This window comes from Cucumis sativus, chromosome 7 (assembly GCF_000004075.3).
Source record: "Cucumis sativus cultivar 9930 chromosome 7, Cucumber_9930_V3, whole genome shotgun sequence".
Taxonomy (NCBI): domain Eukaryota; kingdom Viridiplantae; phylum Streptophyta; class Magnoliopsida; order Cucurbitales; family Cucurbitaceae; genus Cucumis; species Cucumis sativus.
This window is the reverse complement of record NC_026661.2, coordinates 4,927,505-4,950,066: the sequence shown is the minus strand read 5'-3', so window position 1 is coordinate 4,950,066 and position 22,562 is coordinate 4,927,505. Positions and strand designations below refer to the sequence as shown.

The window sequence follows — 22,562 nt, the reverse complement described above, 5'->3', positions numbered from 1 at the left end:
CATTTAAGAGAGGTGAAAAGTTTGATCTCTAATCTAATATTTCATAGAACAAAAATTATACTCAAACACGTCATTTAATTTTTAAAACTTTAAAATACGTTGTTTACTAATCGTTTATAAAATTGAATATTTAGAAATTGTTCGAATGATAAGAAATAAAAATAGTTATATAGGCAAGAAAAAAAGAACAAAAAGAAAAAAATCAAATCATTTGCAACTCTACCTATTGTGAACGAAAAGAAAAGTATATATATTACACTATATTTTAGTATATGGACCGTGATCGAACCTCTCATTTCTAAGATAAAAGATTGTCAATTAACACTTTTTTAACGTTTTAGATCGAACTTGAAATTTTTAAATAAAAGTTAAAACCTAAAATAAACGTACAATTTTAGGTTTTATTTAACATATTTAATGTGACAAATTTACATAATCTTCCATATTGGAAAATGCTATCGTACACTTATTAATGTGTTTTGTTAGACTTGTTGGTACTAACAACTTTCATGGGCCTTGCATATGGCCCAATATCAAATGGGCCGGACTTCATCCATGAGAGGTTTCGGGCCTATCTCTTCTTTCTCTATTAAGTTATGAACTTTTCTTGTTTTGTTTCTTTTTTCTTTATATATAATAAATTAATGTTATTCACTGAGTTTAAAACTAAAATAACCATTAATTAATTAATTTAATACAATTTTTGTTACATGTTCTAAATGAAAATTATTTTTTAAAAAACAAAGGAAAAAAATTAACTATGTGATGATGTGTTAGAGAAAAGAGATTGGTTATGTCATCAATTGGTTAAGAAATAGTCATTTGGTTATGTCATCATCAATACATATAAAATAGGGTTAGAAAAGTCATATAAATAAAAAAGGGGTCTTGAAAATTAATTGATAGAAATGGTAATGTCAATGTCCAAAAGTGAAGGGTGAAAGAATGGTATTAAATTGGTCCTTCTACCACTTGAATTAATCAATTAAATTTGCCAATCAAAATACACAAATGAAGCTTCTTCCAAAATTCTAATTTTTGCTAAGTCTTGTTGGTCATTGTATATAGTTAGCCTACCAAATTGGAATGTCTCTCTTATTAGTCAACCAAAGTGTACCCTAACAAAAACTAACATTTTTAAAGAGATTTTTTAGTTTCGAGGAACCCCAATTGTATAATTTCTGTAGACTATATTTTTGATGAATCAAACGATTGAAAAGTCTACTATTTAAAAGTATTTTTAAGGTTATAGTCAATCACTTCTGTGTTAAAAGTGGAAAATAATGTATAGTTCTACTAGTCAATGCTTCATTTGCTTTCGTTATCTTATAATTACAGTACGTATGAGATTTATGGATTTATTAAATTAGGGTTAGTTAAACCATCATTTGTTAGTGTTTTTATTGTTTAAGACTTTGTTTGTCAAAGTGAACATAGTTCAACCTAATTGACAATTAATTATGGATTTCTTTTTTCAAAGTTGAAGATTAAAACTCACGTACAATTAATTTAGATTGTACGAAATAAAATTAATTATTATCTATTTGTCTATTTATATTTATTTAGATTTGAAGTGGTGTGACACATAATTATAATAATTTTGCTTCATAAATTATTATGTAAAATGTCAACGTTAAAAGTTAGGTCAAAATGAAGCTAAATTTAATATAATATTTCAAAATTAATATTAAAATACAAAAATAGATAATGTGTGGGGCAGTGTCCTTAGTTCCTTAATAAATCCGCCCCTATTTCGATATATCACACGTCTCTTTTCTATGTTCTATGTTTTAATATATATCATAACACTTTTTCATTTTTCAAAATATTTCGACAATTTAATTAAAAGTTTGAATAAATTACCACCAATAATAACCTAAACACAACAACTCAACCTAAATTTAATTGTGTTCACAGTGTCACATTAGGGTAAGTTCATCATTTAGGTTAACTATTTTTAACTATTAACCTACTTTTAGTCGTAATAATATACACCATATATATATATATAAGATATGATTTATGCATATATAACATAACTATATACTATTCTCTATTTATATCTAAAAAATGTGTATATATATGTATTTAACACTTTTTCCTTAAACAAAAAGAGAAATAATAATGTATTCCAATAAGATCATTATGTAAAAAAGATTAAATTAAGCTCCAAATTAATATTGAAAAACGTGGAAATTCCACCAAATTAACAGTTGATTACACGTTTATTAATATCACATTATCATATCACTTAGAAAAATTGCATTTCCTTCATCTACACGCAAAGGATGAGATAATTTAAATAATTAATGAGAAGATATTCGAATATTTATCAAATTAATTTATATTAAAAGACCCCAAGATTTTAAATGTGTTCTAAATAATCTTATAATATTGGTACAATATTCTCTACAGTTATGTATTCAATTTTTACTAATTATATAACCTCCCCTACTTTAATTTTAAGAGTATTTTCTTTTTTTAATTTTCTGCTAAGAATATTGGCAATTATAATTTCTAATTAATTTAGCTTAACATTAATCGGTATGATCTATAAGATATAATCTCTTTTCTGTATTCATATTATTTGGTTGTCACAAACATGTGAATAGATGAACATGAACCACATGTATCACAGACCATCAATTACCTCTAAAAACCCTAAACCTCAAAAGATGACTTCTTTAATTTATTTAATTTGAAATTTAATGCTTGGCAGAAATATAAAAAATGATGCTGTGTTAATGTTCAAATGTAAACAATGTTATTTCAGTTCAAGATCTTACAATATCTCAAATATATATCAACAAATTTCACTCAATCATGTTCTAATTTTAATATAATAAATTATTAAACAATAATCATGAATAGTAATGACTTCTGTACTTCTATAAAGATTTTGTAATTAATTATAATAAATTAACAAGATTGTTATATTTTTATAAGAAAATGATAACAAGATTAAGTTTTTTGAAATGTACTCCCAAATTAACATAATTTTGAGATTGGTAGTATATAAGTTTTGTTAATTTTTAAGTAATTATTTCATAAATATATTAACATAATTTGAGAGAAAAAAATTGAAACTCCCAACTTTAAAAGAGTAGTATATATTTTATGTGCTATGCTGATCACATCAAATATTATATTACATATATACTTCATGTGTTATGGTGATTATTTCAGACTAAGGGGTACTAATCAACATCACAACAAAGTTAAGAAAAAAAAATACATGACATGTGGATAGAAAATGGCAATATATAACCCTAAGAAAAAAGGCTTGTTTAGGTCTTGGTTCAAGTCAGTGTGTCGTTCAACCATCGTGAGAGACATGTCTATCATTCATACTTCAATGGCTCAACGTAGGAGATCATTTTAGACTCGGAATTTAGCTTTAGAAAATGGTTGACGCCGACTTTAATTAGTTTAACATGAAATTAATAACATTTACACCTTGATGTGTTATATAATTATCATTAGATAAGTCTCGAACTCTAACAGAACAACTTAGTTAGGTAAATACGTCAATAATATATATCATTATAGCTTCATATACGATAGCGTGAACCATACTCTCAAACTCTCAAACTTCCACACTCTTTCACCTCCTAACTTAAATATCGAAGTACATACGACAAGCACCAATACACTATAGGTCTTTTTCTCTATTCAGATTTTGACCTTTAGAATTAAGTTTACTTTTCGAACTCCTACTATCAATCCGTCCAATCAATAAAATGTAAACTTTAATCGTCATTTTCTTAGTTTTGGTAGGAGGTAAATATTATTTATTTTTCATGCTTTATTCGACGTTTTTTTTATAGTATCCGGATCTAAACTTTGAAGTTTTGAGTATATGTCAATTACAAACGTATAATGCTATACAAAAGAAGTTTACACAAGGAAGAAATGGAAAAATTTCCTTCTAGAGATCACGAAGATTTCAAATTTATAAGTATCTTTAAATAAATAGAATGAAATAAAACCTAAGGTATGTGCATGCTGCTTTTTTGCTGTCTATGAGTTGTTAAGGAATCATACCCCATTCTAAGTAACTATACCCTCTTTTTTTCTAGATCTCATAATTAAACATTCCTCTCTCTCTTTATATATATATATATTATATATGCAGTCTTTATTATTTGTGTTTCCTTCCATTTTATATTGTGTTTTAAAAAGTTTATAAATTTCTAAAAATGTTGAATGATTAATGAGGTATGTGGATAAATGTTAAATAAAAAAAATATTAAATACAAAATCAAAAGTTTAGAACCTTAATTAGCATATATTGTTTTAATTAATTATATTAGTTCTATCCTAAGTAAAAAAGTGTACAAAAAAATATACATTAAATGAAAAATTTTCATATAAAACATTTATGAACTAATTATATCTTTATCTTAATTAACTAGAGATGCCAATCTGTTTGGTTCCCCATAAAAAAGCAAGTTTATTTGATTCAGTCCAAAGATATAAAAGTAATTAAAAAAGCTTTTATTCTTTGAATTTTGGTAAGAACACCAAATTATTCTTTTACTTTATACTAATACAGTCCTTACTCTTGCTTGTAAAAATGCAGCCCTTTACTTTGAAAAATAGTTAGAGAAAGGTCAACTTTTAACACCTCTACTCCATCAACCACCAAATGCATAGTTTTCAATTGATTTGTAAGAAATGAATTTTTTTTTTTAATTCACACCCACAATTTTGTGCTGTTAGAGGAAGAAGATAATTGGGTTTAATCAATTTGAAAATAAATCAAATAATCTTATCTCTTTCGTAATTTAATACTTAAGAATTATACAACGAAAAGGAAAATACTGCATTCTGATCTCTGTACACAGCTACAGTATCAAATTAAATCTCCAATAAATATAAATTAAACCAAAAAAAAAAAAAAGAGAAAGGGAAATTGGGGTCGTCGGAATCGGAATCATTCCATCGGAAGTAAAAGCTTCGGTTTCTTCAACGGATGAGGGCTTTCCACTTCCTGATCAGTAGAGTACTCCTGACTTTGACTTTGACTTTTTTTGCGTCGGTTGCCGGCAGTAAATCCCGGCCACAACTCTGGCAAGGCAGGGATGTTCAGGTCGAAGTTCCGATGATGGGTCTGCGTGAGAGTAGAACCGTTACCGTCGGAACCAGCAGTAGCAGCGGTGCTATTGGTGTTATTATTACCACTGCCGCCGTCGTAGTGTCGGCGCTTATGGCCACCAAGAGCTTGACCTGTAGGGAAACATTTAAAACAAATGGAACATTGGTGGGTCTTAACACCGCCGCCAAGAGTGGAATTAGAAAGAGTGGAAGAAACCACAGGTGAGACGTTGTTATCTCCGGCGTCGGATTTGCGATGACTAGCTTTATGACCACCAAGTGCTTGGTAGGAAGAGAAAGACTTGTTACAAACATTACAGTTATAAGTCAGTTTCAAAAGAGGGGGAGGCGGAGGAGAGGAGTTGGAGGGGGAATATGAGTCGTTAGTGGTAGCATGATGATGATGATGATCAGAATGGGAGATTCTGCCACGGGCGAGCATGAGGAGGCAAAAGGCGAGGTATTCGTCGTCGGAGTCGAAGCGGGGGCGTTTTGAACGCGGCTTGGATGGTTTGATCCAAGAGTCATGATGATGATGATCAAGGGAAGGATCAGCGAGAGGGAAGGTGGAAGAAGGGGAATTGAGAGCTTGTAAGGCCATGATAGTGTGTGTTTGTTTTGGTTTTAGGTGAGGAAGGAGTGATTGTTAAGAGAGAAAGGAGAAGGGAAATGGGTTTTATATAAAAAGATGGGAAAGGAGTTTAATAGTGAGTTTGGTGTTGTGTTTGTTTGGTGGGTGAGAGGGAGGAAGTGAAGTCGGTCAACTAAGGGAGTCTATTGGTGGTGTGTGGCTAAAACGACTAAAAGGAGGTTTTTAGTTTTATAGGACTCTTTCCAAGTCAAAACCAAATGCTTTATTATAATATGGATAGATAGATAGAAGAGAATTAATTAATTATAGAAAGCAAGAAAGGAAAAAGGAAAAAGGAAAAAGGAAAATGGGAAGAACTAGAGTGTACTAGTGAAGGGGAGAAGTTTTGGTGCATATGGAGGTGTTTGGAGGAATGTGGAGTGTTCCTCACGCTTCAATTTGGTGACCCAACTTCCACCTCATTCATGAGCAATGCTATCACATTATTAGTCCACTTTTAAATTACTAATTTTCAACTTTCTATATTGTTTTTTTTTTCTTTTCTTTTAATTTGGTTTTGGGTCTAATTTTTACCTTTCTAAAAATATTATGACTGTTTTAAGTTTTGTTTTAGTTAGTGATCGATGTTAACGTGTATAAATTAGTTTAAAGACAAAGAATAAGTATTTGGTGAAATTTTGAGAATGGATGTGTGTAAATGTTGAAACTAATGACTAAATTGAAATAAAAATTTAAATATTTACGATAAAACTATAATAGTTTGGAGCAATCGGAACTAAATTGAAATCAAACTCACAAAACTCATGAACTAAATAAGTTACGTTATCAATTCTAAGAATTAAGTGGAAACTAAACCTAAAACCTAGACACTGAAGATGCCTCGAGTACACGCCTAGAGAATAAATTCAGTTGGAGTTTAGGTCACCTAGTTATGGACATTTGAGACTTGGACGTCTAGATTTTGTCGCTGAGTTCTCACTGCCTAGGATTTGGATGCCTAATGTATGCAATCAAGAAAAAGATGCAAGACAGAAAACTCGTTAATACAAGGCTGATCACACCCTCTTTAAGAAGTTTTGTAACACTGTTTGAAATGTAAACATATCGTAATTTTTTCATCATCTCTAGAATAAAACACCCAACTCGATTGGAATTGCACCATAATGGATAGGATTACCAACACCGTTGTCTGGATGTGCTCGAAAAATAAATAAAGAATGAAAACATATAAAGAGAGGGATGAGCGGAAAATATGTTTTTCTAATATATGCCAAATAAACGAGAAAATTAAAAGTTACACAACCATATTCAAATAGATACAAATTACTTAAAAGTTAATATATTTATAATTATTCCTCAATCAATTAATTAATGTTAATTTTTTTACCATTATATTGAAACATAAATTCAAGTTGACTTTAAAAAGTATTTAAACTTAGATCACAAAATGTCAGAACTTATATTATAAAAATTGGTTAGCATAATTTAAAAGAGCTAATATCTATATATATAACATATCCATTGGTGGCTATCGTAATGCTTTGAAAATTTAAAATTGGGTAGTAAATAGTATTATTGCTCTCATTGTTCACATTAGTATCACCAATTAATTATAAGCTTAATTTTATAATTCACTTGGGAAGACTATCCAATTTAATGGTCTATTTTTCTTAAATAAATAATATTCCTAATATATATTTTTTACTTCAATGAGAATATGTTAGACTATTTAAATTTAAAATAGTAATTGATATTTTATTCATAACTAAAAGGAAAAACTTTAAAAATAATAGTTTAAAATTAGAGAAAGAAAAATATGTCTATTTTGGTCCTTTAGATTAGGGTTAAATCGTCCCAAATTTAAAGACAAGATAATCTTTTTTAGTTCTTAAAATGTGAATTTTGTTATTTTTTACTTATCATAATTTTTTTTTTTCAAAAACAATAAACAAATGGTTAATCAATTTTAGATCATCATTAGATGTAATTTTATATATTAAAAAAGATGAATTAAAAAGGGAAGTATGAAAGTATTGTGGCGAAGTGGGAAGCGAAGAGAGCAAAACTTACGGAGAAACTTCCGTTGTCGGCCACGTGTGTTGTTATCCCATTTTACATAACTCCAGCTCACACTTCATATTTTGCATATAATATAATGTTACATATAAACTTTATATTGCCTACAACTGCCCACTTTCTATTGGCTAACTCCCAACTCCAAAGTACTCTTTCTTTCCTTTTTCATTCAATTTTTCCTCTACCAAAACCACTTCCTCCAAGTGATTATAGAATTTGAACTTTGTGGACTCACCGCCCCCCCACGTCTACGTGGCACCGTCCGTCAATCCTACGTCATCACTACGCGCTTCTCTATTGGAACGCTGACGCGTGTTCCCTTTTTGTTCACACCATTCTTCACGTAACCCACTACGTGTCCTTCACTAATTCGTTCTTCCAACTCAATTCTCTCCACGTGGCCTTCTTTTTGTCATCCACTACCTGCCACCTAATCACCCCCAAGTCCAAGTTTCCACCCCCTCTCTCTCACTCTTTCTTTATTATTATCACTTTCCTTTGTACTCGAAAAGTTGAGAATGATATCAAATTCTCTACCACTAGCCGCTGCTTTGGCATATCATTATTGCCAAAAGGTTGTCATCCTATGCATCTTTTGTTAGTAGTAGTTGGGAATATGAACTCACTAACCTGTCTATATGGAATCGAAAAAGTTCCTAATAATAAAATAGTATAGACAATTAAATGACATAACTCATTTTAAAGGAGAGTGTACTTTTCTCTAAATAGCATTTGGGTCATTTTCTATTGTTTGATTATATTTGATGTAAAATGACATGTTTTAATTGAATGATCTTTAAAAAAACGATTGTTTTTCTTTTATCTTTGTTCTTCCTCTTGTATAATAAAATAATTTACATGAATAAGACGACCTTTAAAAATAAGAATATATCTTTTTGCTTTGCATAATTCTCTTGGGTTCTTCTGTTTCTTGTTTTTTGAGAAAGAATGTATTGACAAGTGATATGTAGCGTTAGTACGTTTTTAAATGTTTTTAAAACTCGAGTCAAATCATGTTATAATTTAAGTGTGAAACTTATGTTATTTAGGTATAAATGCTTGAATTTGTTTTCTTCTCATTTCCTTTTGGTCACATTTTCAAATTTTTTTACTTAAGAGCCCATTTGGGCCTTACGATGGGCTAGTGGTACAATTTCCTCTTGGATTAAGAGCCCTAAAAGTAGTGTGGGCCTTTGGCCCTTGGGCTTAGGTCCAATTGAGTAATTGCGTCTAATCTTAGCTATGTTTCCTTTTCTCTTTGTTTTGTTTTTAGCAGAACGGCGAGTGATCTCGACCGGAGAAGAACTCAGACCTCTAAAATCTATAGGGAAAATCCGTCCAGGCTTTTCTCCATGGCGACTTCTTCACTCTTCCATCTCTCTGCTCCGCCGTCGTTATCAATCGGCAGCTCAAAGTCGTCTTTCCTCTTTGGTACCCAGCTGCCTTTACCTCCCTCTTGTTCGAGAATCTCACGTCGCAGATATGTCCTATCTCCCCATGCCCAACAATCCATGGACCACATTCCTAAGCAGTTTAGAGAAGAAAATCTGAAAGATGGATGTAAGTTTTCAATAATAGTTGAAGTGGTTTATTTGATTCCTTTCATTTTTTTTTTTTTTTGGATGTGGTTAATTGATTGATTGGTAACTTTGGAAATTTCTGTGTGTTTGGCCTTTTTGTTTCGTGGGTTCTTGATGATTTTTGGTGGGTGTTTAGGTTTCTTAGAGAAGGAGTTTCGGGATATGAAGATGGCTTTTTAATTGGAATTTTGGCTGCTTGAGATGCTAGGGGATAAATTTTAAATTGTGTGCGCATTTAGCTCATGATTTTGGGGATGGGGAGAAATTGTTGAACTAATATTATTTACAATAAAGAACAATAAAAAGTATAGATAGGACTAACGTTCTTATGTTGAAGCTTATCCATCAAATAAAGAAACACATTGACGGGGACTTTTGAATGGTTGTGAAACTAGCGATGTTAAATGTTAAATTGAGGCTCTTTCTTCTCATGAACACAAGAAACTGATTGCTCAAAGCAACGGAGTGACTGTAAAATGAAACTGGGTTTGCTTTTTTCATTGAAACACTATTTGCTACTTTAACCTCCTGCGTTAAAGTTTTGAAATATGATATGTTGCTCTCTGCATGGGCTGCTTCCAAGGTTGCTCTATCAGTTTCTCATTGGGATCGTTAGTCTTCAGAACAACCCTTTTTTTAAACTTATAATTCTAGTTCATCTATGGTTCAGTTGACGTGCATTGGAATTGAAAGTGCATTTTGAACATTTCACAATCATATTTTTTTACACAAGATAAGCATGATCTTTATGCTTTGATGACTTAATTGGCTGTTCGCCAATTATACTTGTAGCTTTTAATGTTTTAAATCCTAAAGAAAATCAATGCTGTTGCCTAAATCTCCATATCTTCTATTTTATAGTGATTGAGAACTACAAGAATGTTCCTCAGTATCTTTATGGCCTTACGCCTTCACAAATGGACATGTTCATGACAGAAGATAATCCCGTGCAGCGACAGTCAGAATTAGTTAATGAGGTTTGTCTTTCCGTACTTGAGCTTTCGTACACATTAGCTCTTAGTCTGTGACTTTGAGGTTCACCAATTTCATCACGTTTTCAAATCCTTACTAAACTGTAAAGAAAAAGGAAAACGGCCATTTACTTTTTGCTTGTTGATCGTTTTTTGTTCAAACCAAACTTTACTGCTGTGATTTTGTAACCACAACAATTGATTGTTTCTCTGGCAGGAAAAGATATCATCTGCCTACAACTACTTGAATCATGGAGGAATGTGGAGTCTAACTGGCATGGATGGGAAGGGTCCAGATAAATATAGTATGAGCGTTAACATGTATCGTGGGGGAGGAGGTGGACGACCTCGATCATCTCCTCCTGATTTGCCCACTTTGCTCTTAGATGCTCGTATAATCTATTTGGGCATGCCTGTGAGCCACTATAATCATTTTTCCTTAACTCATTGCTGCTATGCAAGATAGTTTATCTCAGGGATCCTTTTTATTTCTTATAATTTACATCTCTGTGTTTCCTTTCAAATCAATGCAGATTGTACCGGCAGTGACCGAGCTTATTGTTGCTCAGTTTATGTGGCTAGATTATGACAACCCGACAAAGCCCATATATCTCTACATAAACTCTTCTGGGACTCAGGTTATATTAGTCGACGTTTCCTTAATCCCTGATGTATCATGTTTCCTTGTGTTAACAGTGGTTGTTTCGTATTGTTGTAATTGTGATTGTTTTGACTATCTTGTTACTTTAATATTCAAGACCTAGATTTTATTAACTTGGTGTTTGTTGATAATTTAGGATGAGAATAGGGAGCTTGTTGGATCTGAAACTGAAGCATATGCTATTGCAGATATGATGTCTGTAAGTAGTTCCTTCCTGAACTCCGTTAATACCTTTTGTCTAAGAATTTACGTTGAACACAATAGCTGGTCTTTGGTATTTGGTAAAATTTGTTTATTTTTTAAATAAAAAATAAGAAACTGATCATCCAGAAAAAAGAAGGCTTTAAAATTTAAGTCCGAAAACAAAAAAGGCAATGACCATCATAAGGGCAACCCAGAAGGAACAGAAACAGAACAGAATTACTTGAGAGCTCCTTGCAGGTAAAATACTAAAAATTAAGCAAAGGAAAATGAAGCGATCTATTCTATAGGTTGTACAAGTTTGTCTTTTGAGTTCTTATAGCAAAGGGAAGTTTCTAAAAGAATTGAGGACAGCAATTCAAAGGAGACATTGAAGTGAGCATATCTCCTTTTCTCAAACCATTCCTTTCTTGAAAGTGCTTGGGCTCCTTCTTATTGAATGTTCCATAAGATAGAAAAAGACCAGCCTGATGTGACAGCCTTCAGCCTTCATTCCTCCTGAAAAAGGCGACATGAAAGGATCTCATCCAACATGGACGTACAATTTACAGTCATCTTCAAGAACCTCATCTGAAAATTATCTGAAAAAGAATGATGCTAAAGAATTTGGTTTTTTTATTGCTCTGGCAAGAACCAACGTGGTCCTAAACTAGAAGTAGTTGATGCTCGGTTAAAGTTAGGTTTCCCCTATGGAAAAGAAAATCAAAATGACTTGGGAGAATAAACTTGATATCCTTAGAATCCAAATCGTGGAAAAAAGCCAATGAAGCCCTGTCTTCTGTCTTGTCTAGCTGAATCCTGGCAGAGCCACTGGAGGCAACCGAAAACATATTTACTTAAAGCTCTCATAAATTCAAGTTAATAGTGGAGAGCCCCAGAGATATTTTCTCCTATTCAATGATAGCTTGTTAATCTGTCAAAATTGGCTGGTAAATTATTTTATGATAAGCAAGGATTTCAGTAAAATAAAATACCACTGATGGTTCAATTTAGTTACGACGTTGTTTTTTTATTTAGCCATCAAATGCTTTCAGTTTAATTCCTTTTGTATTTGTGTAGTACTGCAAATCGGATGTCTATACCATTAACCTTGCGATGGCATATGGTCAAGCGGCAATGCTTTTGTCACTTGGAACCAAGGGTTACCGTGCTCTCCAGCCTAACGCTTCCAGTACGTTCCTGATGTATTAAAGCTGAGAGATTATTCTTTATTCATTTTGCTTAATTCTACATGTTCATCAGCCATCCAGGAAACCGTGCTGTTTAGTTGAATTACCTTATATTTTTTGGGGGGTTTGATGTTGAAAATGAAAACCAATCAGGATGCTAGTTGAATTAGACCAACAAGCACGATTTACAGCATTATAATTTATAACTTTCTTGCTTCCTTGCTCACAAGGATCAATTCCTTCCCTTTTGACCATTATCTGTGATAACTGCAGCTAAACTATATCTCCCTAAAGTAAATAATTCAAGTGGGTCGGCCATAGATATGTGGATTAAGGTACACACTTCCATCTTTCTGTTGAGCTTTAGCCACTCCCTTTCATTTTTCTGAAAAATAACCTTGTCTTAGGCTAAAGAACTCGATGCCAACACCGAGTACTATCTCGAGCTACTAGCTAAAGGAATTGGTAAGCCCAAGGAAGAGATTAATAAAGATATCCAACTATCCAAATACTTCAAACCACAAGAAGCTATTGACTACGGCATTGCAGACAAGATTATCAAACCTGAAGATCCTGCCTATGAAAAAAAGGTCATTATCACATACCATCTCTCTCTTGTTTTCTTTTAAGATGTTTTGAATTCAATAGCACAGTTCTAACACTCCACTTTTACAATCAGAATTACGATGAGATGCTTTCACAGTCGAAAGCTGCAAATGCGAGGAGAGGACGAGGAGTCAATCCACAAGCGGCGCCAACTGGGTCCAGTTGGCGATAATCAGAGATAGTCTAGAAGTGTACAAATAGAAGGTTCCATATCCCCACTATTGGCTAGCCACAACCTCATATTAGCTTTATAGTTACTTATGTCCTCTCTTTTTCGTGTTTTCGGGGTTCTGGTTTACTTCTGAACCACTTGATAACCGAGCACCACCGATATGATCTTTATAGGCCATTGTATAAAAGACTATCTCTCATTAAGGCATTATGAATTAATGTGATGTTTCCTAAGCATTGCTCTTGCTCTTACTTTTTGCAATCTTATGTGAACCAGTCCTAGCCTAGCTATATGACATCATAGAGAGTTCATTCCTCGAGCCTACCTGCTTATCTAAAAGGCTGTATATTAACTGTCTTTCAAGTTCTATCTATGTTCACCTTTTCTTCAGGTGAATTTAGTTGAATCGTAGCTAACATGAACATGGTTTTATGTTCACCTTTTTCTTAAGGTGAGTTTAGTTTAATTGTAACTAACATGACATTCCTTCTTAGAGATTAGCATTTTCTTAGAGATTAGCATTTTCACAATTATAGTATAGATATGTATGTTTATTTTAACACATAAGTGTGATTTTGTAATGAGTTTTATTATGGTTGTTCATTAGTTAAAGATCATATACAAATCAAATTCAAACTCCATCGATAAAATTGCTAATTTTAATTTGTTTCGAGTTTCTATAAGAATAGATTTAAAATTTACATAGAATAAATTCTAATTGTAATTTCTTGGTGTTGTTAAAAAAGCTATTTCAAACAAAAAATCTTAACCCTTTCTTGTAAAATTAAATAGGTTATAATCACTTTTAAGAAATACATTTTTTAATGTGTATTTAAAATCAGGTAAAACTTGCAGTCAATATTTAGTTTTCAATTTTATATATTAGAGTTAATTCTAAAAATAAATGAAAATGTCATAAGAATATAAATAAATGAAGTCTATACCTTATTTTTTGTTTTATATACTTCATTATTTTTCACCTAATAAAAAAACATTCTATATATTTTTCATGAGTTAAATATATTAATTTTTAAAAACATCCTTATCGATTTTATAAAAATAAACTTTTTTCGTCCTTATTTAAAAATTAATTCAATAATAATAAACCGTAAACTTGACAAAATATTTACTACTAGATTTAACAGTAATTGATAGTTAGTAATAAAAAGATATCATGACTATTATTTTGTAAATATTTTAATTTATTTTAATATATTTAAAAATATCATATTTTATTACCATAAATAATAATTTTAAATTTTAAATTAAAAAAGTTTAAAAGTTTACTTCACCCATAATAATAAATTTTATAAAAAAAATGTAAATATAGTAAAGGTGAATTTTTTAATTAATTTTTATAGTAGAGATTGATAATATTATATTTGTAATTTTTTAAAATAATACATTTTGAAGGCTATATTTACAACTCTATCAAAATTAATATTCTATAAATACAAAATTCGATAAAAAAAATTGTATTTTACCGAAAAGAAAAAATAGAGAAAAGGGAGAGAAAGAGAGAAAAAGAAAAAGAGAAAAGAAAAGTGTAGGGAAGGGAAGGGAAGAGATCGGCGAAGCAAAGACTTGGCAATTTAAGGGAGTACGGTGGGGGGTTTTCGTTGTCTCCTCCGCATAGACAGATACTTCCAAGCGTAATTCATCATTTCATTTCTACCTTTCAAGATCCATTTATCATCCATGTCCTTCAATTCTTAGTTTCCCCATTCTATTCATTTTATCGGACCCCTCTCCTCGCCTGTTACTGCAATGGTGGTCTGCAAATGCCGCAAGGTACTTCCAACTCTCCTTCCTCCTCTTACATCTCTTTTTTTGCTTTGCTCTAGTATTTCACAACAATTTGGGTCATTTCTTATTCCAATTTGGTTGATATCTATTTCATCCGGATTCGGGATTTGGGATTTGGGATTTGTGATCCGATCCGCATTTGAGATTTTGGAATTAGAAGCGATCTGAATGCTTCCTGAATTGATTTTATGAGGATTTATAAGCTCATTGCTACGTGGGTATTTTTAATTTTGTCTGGATTTTCACGAATTTTAGGAGATCGAGGAAATTTCTGTTTAATTGAATTCCCGCTTTGTTTTTGTTGTTGTAATTAATTTTCTGGCTTTGTTAAAATCCATGAACTTACAGAATACTTTTTTTTTTTGTTTTTGGTGCCTCAGGCCACGAAGTTGTATTGTTTTGTTCATAAGGTTCCCGTATGTGGAGAATGCATTTGTTTCCCGGAACACCAAATATGCGTGGTAAGATCATGCATCTGTTTTCCCCTATGTGGGAAAGGTTCTGTTTTTATTTCAGTTTCTCACCGCATGAGTTTTTTTTTTTCGTTTTTTCAAGCTGTACTACCATTCCTCAGTAGATTCATTATCTCTCTCTCTAGTTTCTCATATGTTATGGTGGTAATTGTTTGCGGTTTACAGAGCTGATAAATGTTTGGACAATTTGCTACTATTGTAGAACCATTATACTTTCCACCTTTTGTGTACAGTGCGCAGAAGGGTTCACCTGATATGTGTGGGTATAGAGAGTGATGGATTAGGTGAAATCGTATTACTGTTTCTTAGACTTATTACTTAAGCATATAATTTTTTGTTCAGCTGCGGCAATAGAATAACTTAGAACATTAGCAATTCTATTTGTTACGCTTTCCTTTCAGATTTTTGCAATGCTAATGTTGCATTTCTTTATTTAAGGTTCGTACCTATTCAGAGTGGGTATTGAATGGAGAATATGATTGGCCTCCAAATTGCTGCCTGTGCCATTCTACACTCGTGGAAGGAGTTGGTCCTCAAACTACTCGATTGGGATGTTTGCGTATGTGACTTTGCATTTTTATTTACCTTCTTTTCATGCAAACTTGAAAAATAGAGTGGATTTTTAATGAGATGTTTAAATAGTTGTGTAATTCATTGTTCTCATGTTAGATGTCATACATACGGATTGCCTGGTCTCACATATCAAGAGCTTTCCTCCATCCACTGCCCCTGCTGGATATGACTGTCCTGCTTGTTCTGTTTCGGTATGGTGTATATATGCATGCTTTTTATTATTTAAAGTCAAATTCATAAACGATCTTGGCACATATGGCTTTGAAGATTCTATGCTATTGTTGTGTTTCTTCTGCACGATCAATTTTATCGAGTTCCTTTGATTGGTGCAAATATAGCCTGAATAATGGAAAATATGCTATTGTCTCAGATGTTCGATTACTTTAAGGTACATTTACATTCGTGGTGCAGATATGGCCTCCAAAGAACTTTAAAGATTCAGGATCTCGTCTACACGCAAAGCTAAAGGAAGCTATCTTGCAGGTTAGTTCATATGTTTGATGGTATAGTTTTTGAAATGATGATAAATGTATGACTATATTTCTATGTTCTCTTCCTCTTTTCTCACTTCTAGTGCCTATACAACCCTTGGGGATGTGCAATGCTCTAGTTAAGAAACTAGAGGTGAATTGGAAATTGTTTGATACTTATTAATAGATTAGATATGACAAAATGATAATATGATGAATGATATCAATATGCCTCTAACTCCCATCATCTCCTGAAAAGTTATTTTCTTGCATTACAAAATATCTGTAAGATAGCGTAATCTATAATGTGCTTTCTTCTTGAGTTTGATCTGTGTACGATTCATAGATTCAGGGTAGCAAGAAACACTCAAGCAATTTAAAACCTCTCGTAATCTCCTTGAAGGATCACCCATCTCAAAACAATGATCAGAATCATAGTCAACCTTTTATTCTGCTGCCTCACATTGCAGAAGTGCAGTACCTAAGATGTTCAACTGCAGCCTTGTTTGAATTTTTTTATTGATCTTGATTCTTCTCCTTTCAAAATAAAGCCGATGAAAACAGAAACTGCTCTTCTTCTTTTCCTTTTTTCTCTCTCTTTCTCTCTTGGAACTTTGGACTTTTAGGTAGGATTATGAAGGTTTTGGGTAAGAGCCCTATTGAACCATCTCGAAGAGAAGGTAGAAAGGAGTTGCGAGAGACTGCTGTCATCTATCCTTCCTCTTGACGATCAACCTAAAGTTAATCAGAAACCTTCATTGTAAAAAATTTAAAACTAAATAATACTAGGTCATATAGTGTAGCGCCTCGAGTTTAGGAGGGGGACATGAATGAATTGATAGCAATGAATGAGAGGGATTCTGAGGACATGGAAGTAAGGTTAAGAAAGACTTAAAAGAATTAAAAGTTAATACCTATACCAACAAGGTGCACCTTTTTTTTCGGTGGCTCAATCATAAGAACTCCAAAGTTAAGTGTGCTGAGCTTGAAACAATTCTATGTTGGGTTACCTCATGGAAATTCTTTTAGGATCCATGTGAGTGAGGATAAAGTAGGTTGAAAGGACTCTTGTTGGTTTGTTACAAAAGGTCTTCGATGCCCACCGGAAAATGTAAGATTTAATGTGGGACCAAACACCACCCAGATCTTAATGATAATCTAACAATGCCCAGAGGGTATTTTTCATTTTCTTATTATATGAAAAATCTCTCCTATCTGCAATGCTAACCGCCACTATAATGCCCCACCACAAAAAGGGGATGAGTGACAAAATTTAGGAGCATTTACAAATTGTCTATCACACTTCGAGTTTAGAAGGAGAACATGAATGAAGCAAGATCACATCCGAATGAGAGGGACAAACAATGACATGTCACACAAATACGACACGATATGCAATTTAAAAAAAAATACGACACGATATGCAATTTTAAAAAAAATACGACACGGAACATTGGGGACACGTATATTTTTTTTACAAATATAAATATACATGATGCATATATTGTGAAATAATAATTTTGAAAACATAAGAATGACAACCATAAAATTCTGTCAGACAAATAGTCGATCCAAATTTTAAATAAAAATAATGGTAAGGAAAAAAAGAAAGATTTAGAAAACGAAAAATAATAGAAGGGAATGAAAAAAATAAAAACAAAATAGATTTAATAAAAGGAAAAAAAACAGACGAGAAAGAAAATAAATAAAAACAAAATTTGATGATAAAAGAAAAAAAATTGAAAACAAAAGAAGAAAAAACAGAAAAAAGAAATGAAATTGCAGGGTTAATGGGTCTTCAGCTGCGTTTGAGGAAGGTGGAGAAACTCCACTGTGGGGTGTGGGAGCTCAGCAGCCGCAAGAAAAAGAATGGGTACCAACCTAAAAAAAACCTTAAAAGATAGGTTTTAAGACCGATGGACTGGATTTGAGCTTAGTGCCTCATATTTTAGTTTTTTAGAAACATTTTGCAAGTTGCTGTGTCCTAGAGGTGTCTCCGTTTCCAGTCGTGTCCGGATGTGTCAGGCCGTATCCTCCCGTGTCTGTAATAAAAAGTTCAATAGTATAATAGTTGATACATCAGCTGGCGTGCTGGTCACTTGTCGGTGTCGGACATGTGTCGAAGCCATTTTAGGAGTGTAGGTGCTTGAGGATGTCTTCACTCTTAGAAGCTCTTCAAGACAAGCAAGGATGATGTAGCCAGGTTGCAAGGGATGAAGGGGAATGTTGGGGCAATTAGATGCTGAAACTGGATCCTAAATGTTAGGCATGGGGCGTTATAAAGTCCTTCATCAAGTTGTAGCATTCTGTGAAAACATCATAGAGCTTGACATGTGTCTCTCATCTAGTTGGTGCATTTTCTGGAGAAAAAACAGTGCGAATGTCAATCAACCCTTTAAGATACCTTTACGTTGAACCTATACTGGGTGCTATTGCTTGTGGTGTTTGCTTAAAACTTTATCTTTTTGGGCTCAAATAATTTTCTGCACGCTTTCTTGTCTGTAGGCTCAAAATATCACTTCAATTAATGATGTCCAACATGTGCGTTATCAATATTGGAATGGGGAGGAAATTCTATAGTAATAAATGTAAACTAAACTCAAAAGGTTGAGTTATTTAGCTAAATTCGAACATTATTTATTTATCTATTTACAAAATCTATACTGGGTCATTGTTTTGATTATCCTAGGGGATCTTCAGTGGACCGTTGTACTTAAGAACTTTATTGTGAGAATCGTGTGAGACTCTTTGAGTACCATGAAGTTCCTGGTTCTAGAGCTATGTTGCAGATTGTATCATTTTATGATCTCATTGTTTTTGTTTCTTTTTGTTCTTCAGACTGGACTGGAAAAGAATTTGTTTGGAAATCATCCAGTTGGATTTTCACCAACAGAATCCCACGGTCCTTCCCCTGCCTTTGCCTCGGATCCTTTGGTTTCAACTTCAGCAGATACACATAACAATAAGAGTTCATTAAATTCAGTAGCAAAGATTGAGTCAAATCTGATTGAAGGGTACTCCGCCACAACTGGAACGGGGTCTTCCAAAAATAATGTTGCAGATATTGTAGAGATTGAAATGCCTGGTTCAGAAGGAAATTTTGTCAAAGCCTCAAGTCCTTCAGGCGTAAGAACATCTCGTCTTTTAATGTTTTTATTGAAAGATGATTAGTCAACATATGATTCATTTCTTTCAGTTTATTCTCATAACTTTCGTTTACTTTTTTCAATTGCATTCCAGCCTGTTGCTACCACAAGAAAAGGTGCAGTCAGTTATGACAGGCAAAATTCTGAAATTTCATATTATGCTGACGATGAAGATGGAAATCGTAAGAAGTATGTTAGAAGAGGTAAGTTACATGCTGTTTTGACTTAACATATCATCTATGATCTGGTCCTTGCTTCAAAGAGTCACTTGTATCCTAAACAAATTATAGAATCTTCCAGGATAAGAGCAAGACAACAAAGGACATAATTGACTCAATAATTCACAATGCTTTTCTTTTTTTGGTGCAAAGACTTACAGACTATACACCGTCGTATTTTTTCTTTCCTAGTTGCAAATTGGAAACACCTTCAACTATGAATGGGTTTATTTTCTTGTACATCTTACGAATGGGGTCCTTTTGTACCTTTGAATATTTCATTCAATCAATGAAATTGTTTCTTATCCAGAAGAAAAAAAAATCCTATCAAATTGAATCTTCTAGCATTCCTTTCATGAGTAAGCTCATGTCCCCACCATTTCCTTACGCAGCACATATTTTAGAGGGTGAAATTTTCAGCTTCTGTTGTTTGGTTTCACAAAGTAGATCTCTGAGCTCTTTACTTTTGTCATGGTTTTGACTTCTTAATTTCCTTCCTCGTCAATTATAACATCGATTGTGAAAACATTGTCATCATTCCATTTTCTTTTTGTCGCCTGCAGGTCCTTTCAAGCACAAGTTTCTTAGAGCACTGCTTCCTTTCTGGTCAACTGCATTGCCAACTCTACCTGTCACTGCACCTCCCCGTAAAGATGCACCGAATGCCAATGATGTTAATGAAGGTCGTGTCCGGCACCAAAGACCCTCCAGAATGGATCCAAGAAAAATTCTTCTTATCATAGCAATCATGTACTTCCCCTGGATCTGTTCTTTCATTCTGCTTCATATGGTTTATTGTTTGCTTTAAAGTCATGAAGCGATTATATTTATTCCTTTTGGTTTTTCGTAACATTAGAATCTTCATAATCATGTTTGTAGGGCTTGCCTGGCAACAATGGGTATTTTGTACTACAGACTTGTACAAAGAGACATGGGAGAAGAATTTGTGGATGACGAGCAGCAACTGCAAGCAGCACAATGAAAAAAAAAAAAAAAAAACCATATTTGAAGAATTTGTGGTGCTGTTAGAATTACTTTGGCTCCTTGAAATCGGACCTTTTACCAAATTTCATCATTACAAGCACTGTAAGTATCTTTTACTTTGAGCTTTTCTGCAACAGTGAGAGGTGAAAGTACTTTTTATGTGAGCCTTTTTGTCATCTTACAAACTCTACTCTTCTGTTCCTTCACTTGTATGGATTGTGGATCATCAGATTTAGGTTAAAGAAAATATCTTTCATTGGAACTAATTTATTTTGTAATTACTCAATTCACTCAATAATCTTACATGATAGGTTTTTTTTCAAAATGATCTTTTTTAAGATGCGGTAATTCTAGATTATAGTTTGCTTCTCGTGGAAGAAACTTGTTAATTGAGCAACGCAGGCTTTTAACAACATTTTCAGTCCATAGAATTACGATGTATCAATCAATGAAATTATACCAATTTTGTTTACGATTTGGTAAGCATGTGTCTATGGTGGCTAGTGAAAATACATTAACCATGGACTAAACACATGTAGCCTAATTAAATAGGTTCGGTTTCCCAAATGTCTACACCTTCCTTTTTTTTTTTTTGCGAATGGTAATAGATAGAGTGAAGTATTACAAAAAAATTTGGTCCAAATGTCTATACAACAATCCACGAAATTAAGACATTTTGAAAGAAATATATACTAAAAGAGAATTACGAAAAGACACATATGGGAAAGAAAACCTATCCAATGAATCTAAAATGGTTATTTCCAAAACCATTTCTTTTTCGAAATCAAAACACAAAATGAAGTACCTTATTTGAAAAGCATTCACACATTCAACAATCAGTGAGGATTTTGAAAGTAAGAATTGTCAGAACACTAAAACGTCGTCGTGAAGAAGCTTCTTTAATTGGTAAGGTTTTCAAACAACTTATATTGTGTATATTTGAAAACAAAATCCTTACGCGCTGAGTATTTAAAGGTTTCAAGTTTAATCTTAGATTCTACACTATATATATTGATTTCGGTACACACTTTTATAAATGTTCATGAACTTCAAACTTTTGGTGGTGGTATATTTTCAATTTTTTTTCTTATAGAAATAAAAAACATTGTGATTATTCTGTATATTATGTGGGTATATATGACTATGTTTTTCTACCATTATGTAATGCATATCCTCAATATGACCTATATATTCTAGCTACTTATAATTTCTATTTTGTGTACATTTGAGTTACGAGAAGTACTCCCGTTTTGTAGAAATATAATGTATATAATGCATATATCAGTACTGCTGTTTATGCATAATTATATGTCCTATTTCTGCACCAGAAATAGTTTCAATATGATCGGTGTAAAGTTTAATTTCTTGGAGGCTGAAGTGATTAGGCCCAGAAGCAAATGCACATTGGGATATCCAAATAGAGTAATTCGTTTTCATTAAAATAGAGAAGAGTTTTTATGAATAATATGCATTATGACTTTGTTATATTATACTAATAGAGTAATGCAAACTACGATGGTTGTTTTGTAAAATTTGTGCGTGAGAAATATCGATGAAGAGAACGATATTCAAATATCTCTACAATGGTACGATATTGTATATTTTAACATAAATTTCCATGACTTTACTTTTGATTTCGCTCCAAAATGTCTCATATACAATGAAGATCATTGGAAATGCAATGAAAGTTCTACATTGGTTTTAGATAAGAAGATGATCGTAAGTAAGTGAGAACAACTATATCTCTATTGATACGAGATCTTTTGG

At 32.6% G+C, this 22,562-nt stretch overlaps 3 protein-coding genes across 3 annotated transcripts; 2 read left to right on the top strand and 1 right to left on the bottom strand.

Annotated features, from left to right (window-relative positions):
* Window positions 1-4,740: 4,740 nt before the first annotated feature.
* LOC101213173 (zinc finger protein ZAT10) lies at window positions 4,741-5,885 on the bottom strand. The gene has a single exon (XM_004137040.3). The coding sequence runs from the start codon at window positions 5,696-5,698 to the stop codon at window positions 4,937-4,939; it is 762 nt and encodes a 253-aa protein (XP_004137088.1). The 5' UTR covers window positions 5,699-5,885; the 3' UTR covers window positions 4,741-4,936.
* A 3,127-nt stretch (window positions 5,886-9,012) lies between these two features.
* On the top strand, window positions 9,013-13,386 carry LOC101216144 (ATP-dependent Clp protease proteolytic subunit-related protein 1, chloroplastic). The gene is made up of 9 exons (XM_011660578.2): window positions 9,013-9,325; window positions 10,207-10,322; window positions 10,534-10,731; window positions 10,850-10,954; window positions 11,114-11,176; window positions 12,238-12,349; window positions 12,621-12,682; window positions 12,755-12,937; window positions 13,027-13,386. The coding sequence occupies exons 1-9, from the start codon at window positions 9,118-9,120 to the stop codon at window positions 13,123-13,125; spliced, it is 1,146 nt and encodes a 381-aa protein (XP_011658880.1). The 5' UTR covers window positions 9,013-9,117; the 3' UTR covers window positions 13,126-13,386.
* A 1,245-nt stretch (window positions 13,387-14,631) lies between these two features.
* LOC101215656 (zinc finger protein-like 1 homolog) lies at window positions 14,632-21,061 on the top strand. The gene is made up of 9 exons (XM_004136891.3): window positions 14,632-14,916; window positions 15,312-15,392; window positions 15,843-15,963; window positions 16,074-16,168; window positions 16,389-16,460; window positions 19,286-19,573; window positions 19,688-19,796; window positions 20,375-20,561; window positions 20,691-21,061. Exons 1-9 carry the CDS (start codon window positions 14,893-14,895, stop codon window positions 20,791-20,793), a joined length of 1,080 nt encoding a protein of 359 aa, XP_004136939.1. The 5' UTR covers window positions 14,632-14,892; the 3' UTR covers window positions 20,794-21,061.
* Window positions 21,062-22,562: the final 1,501 nt, after the last annotated feature.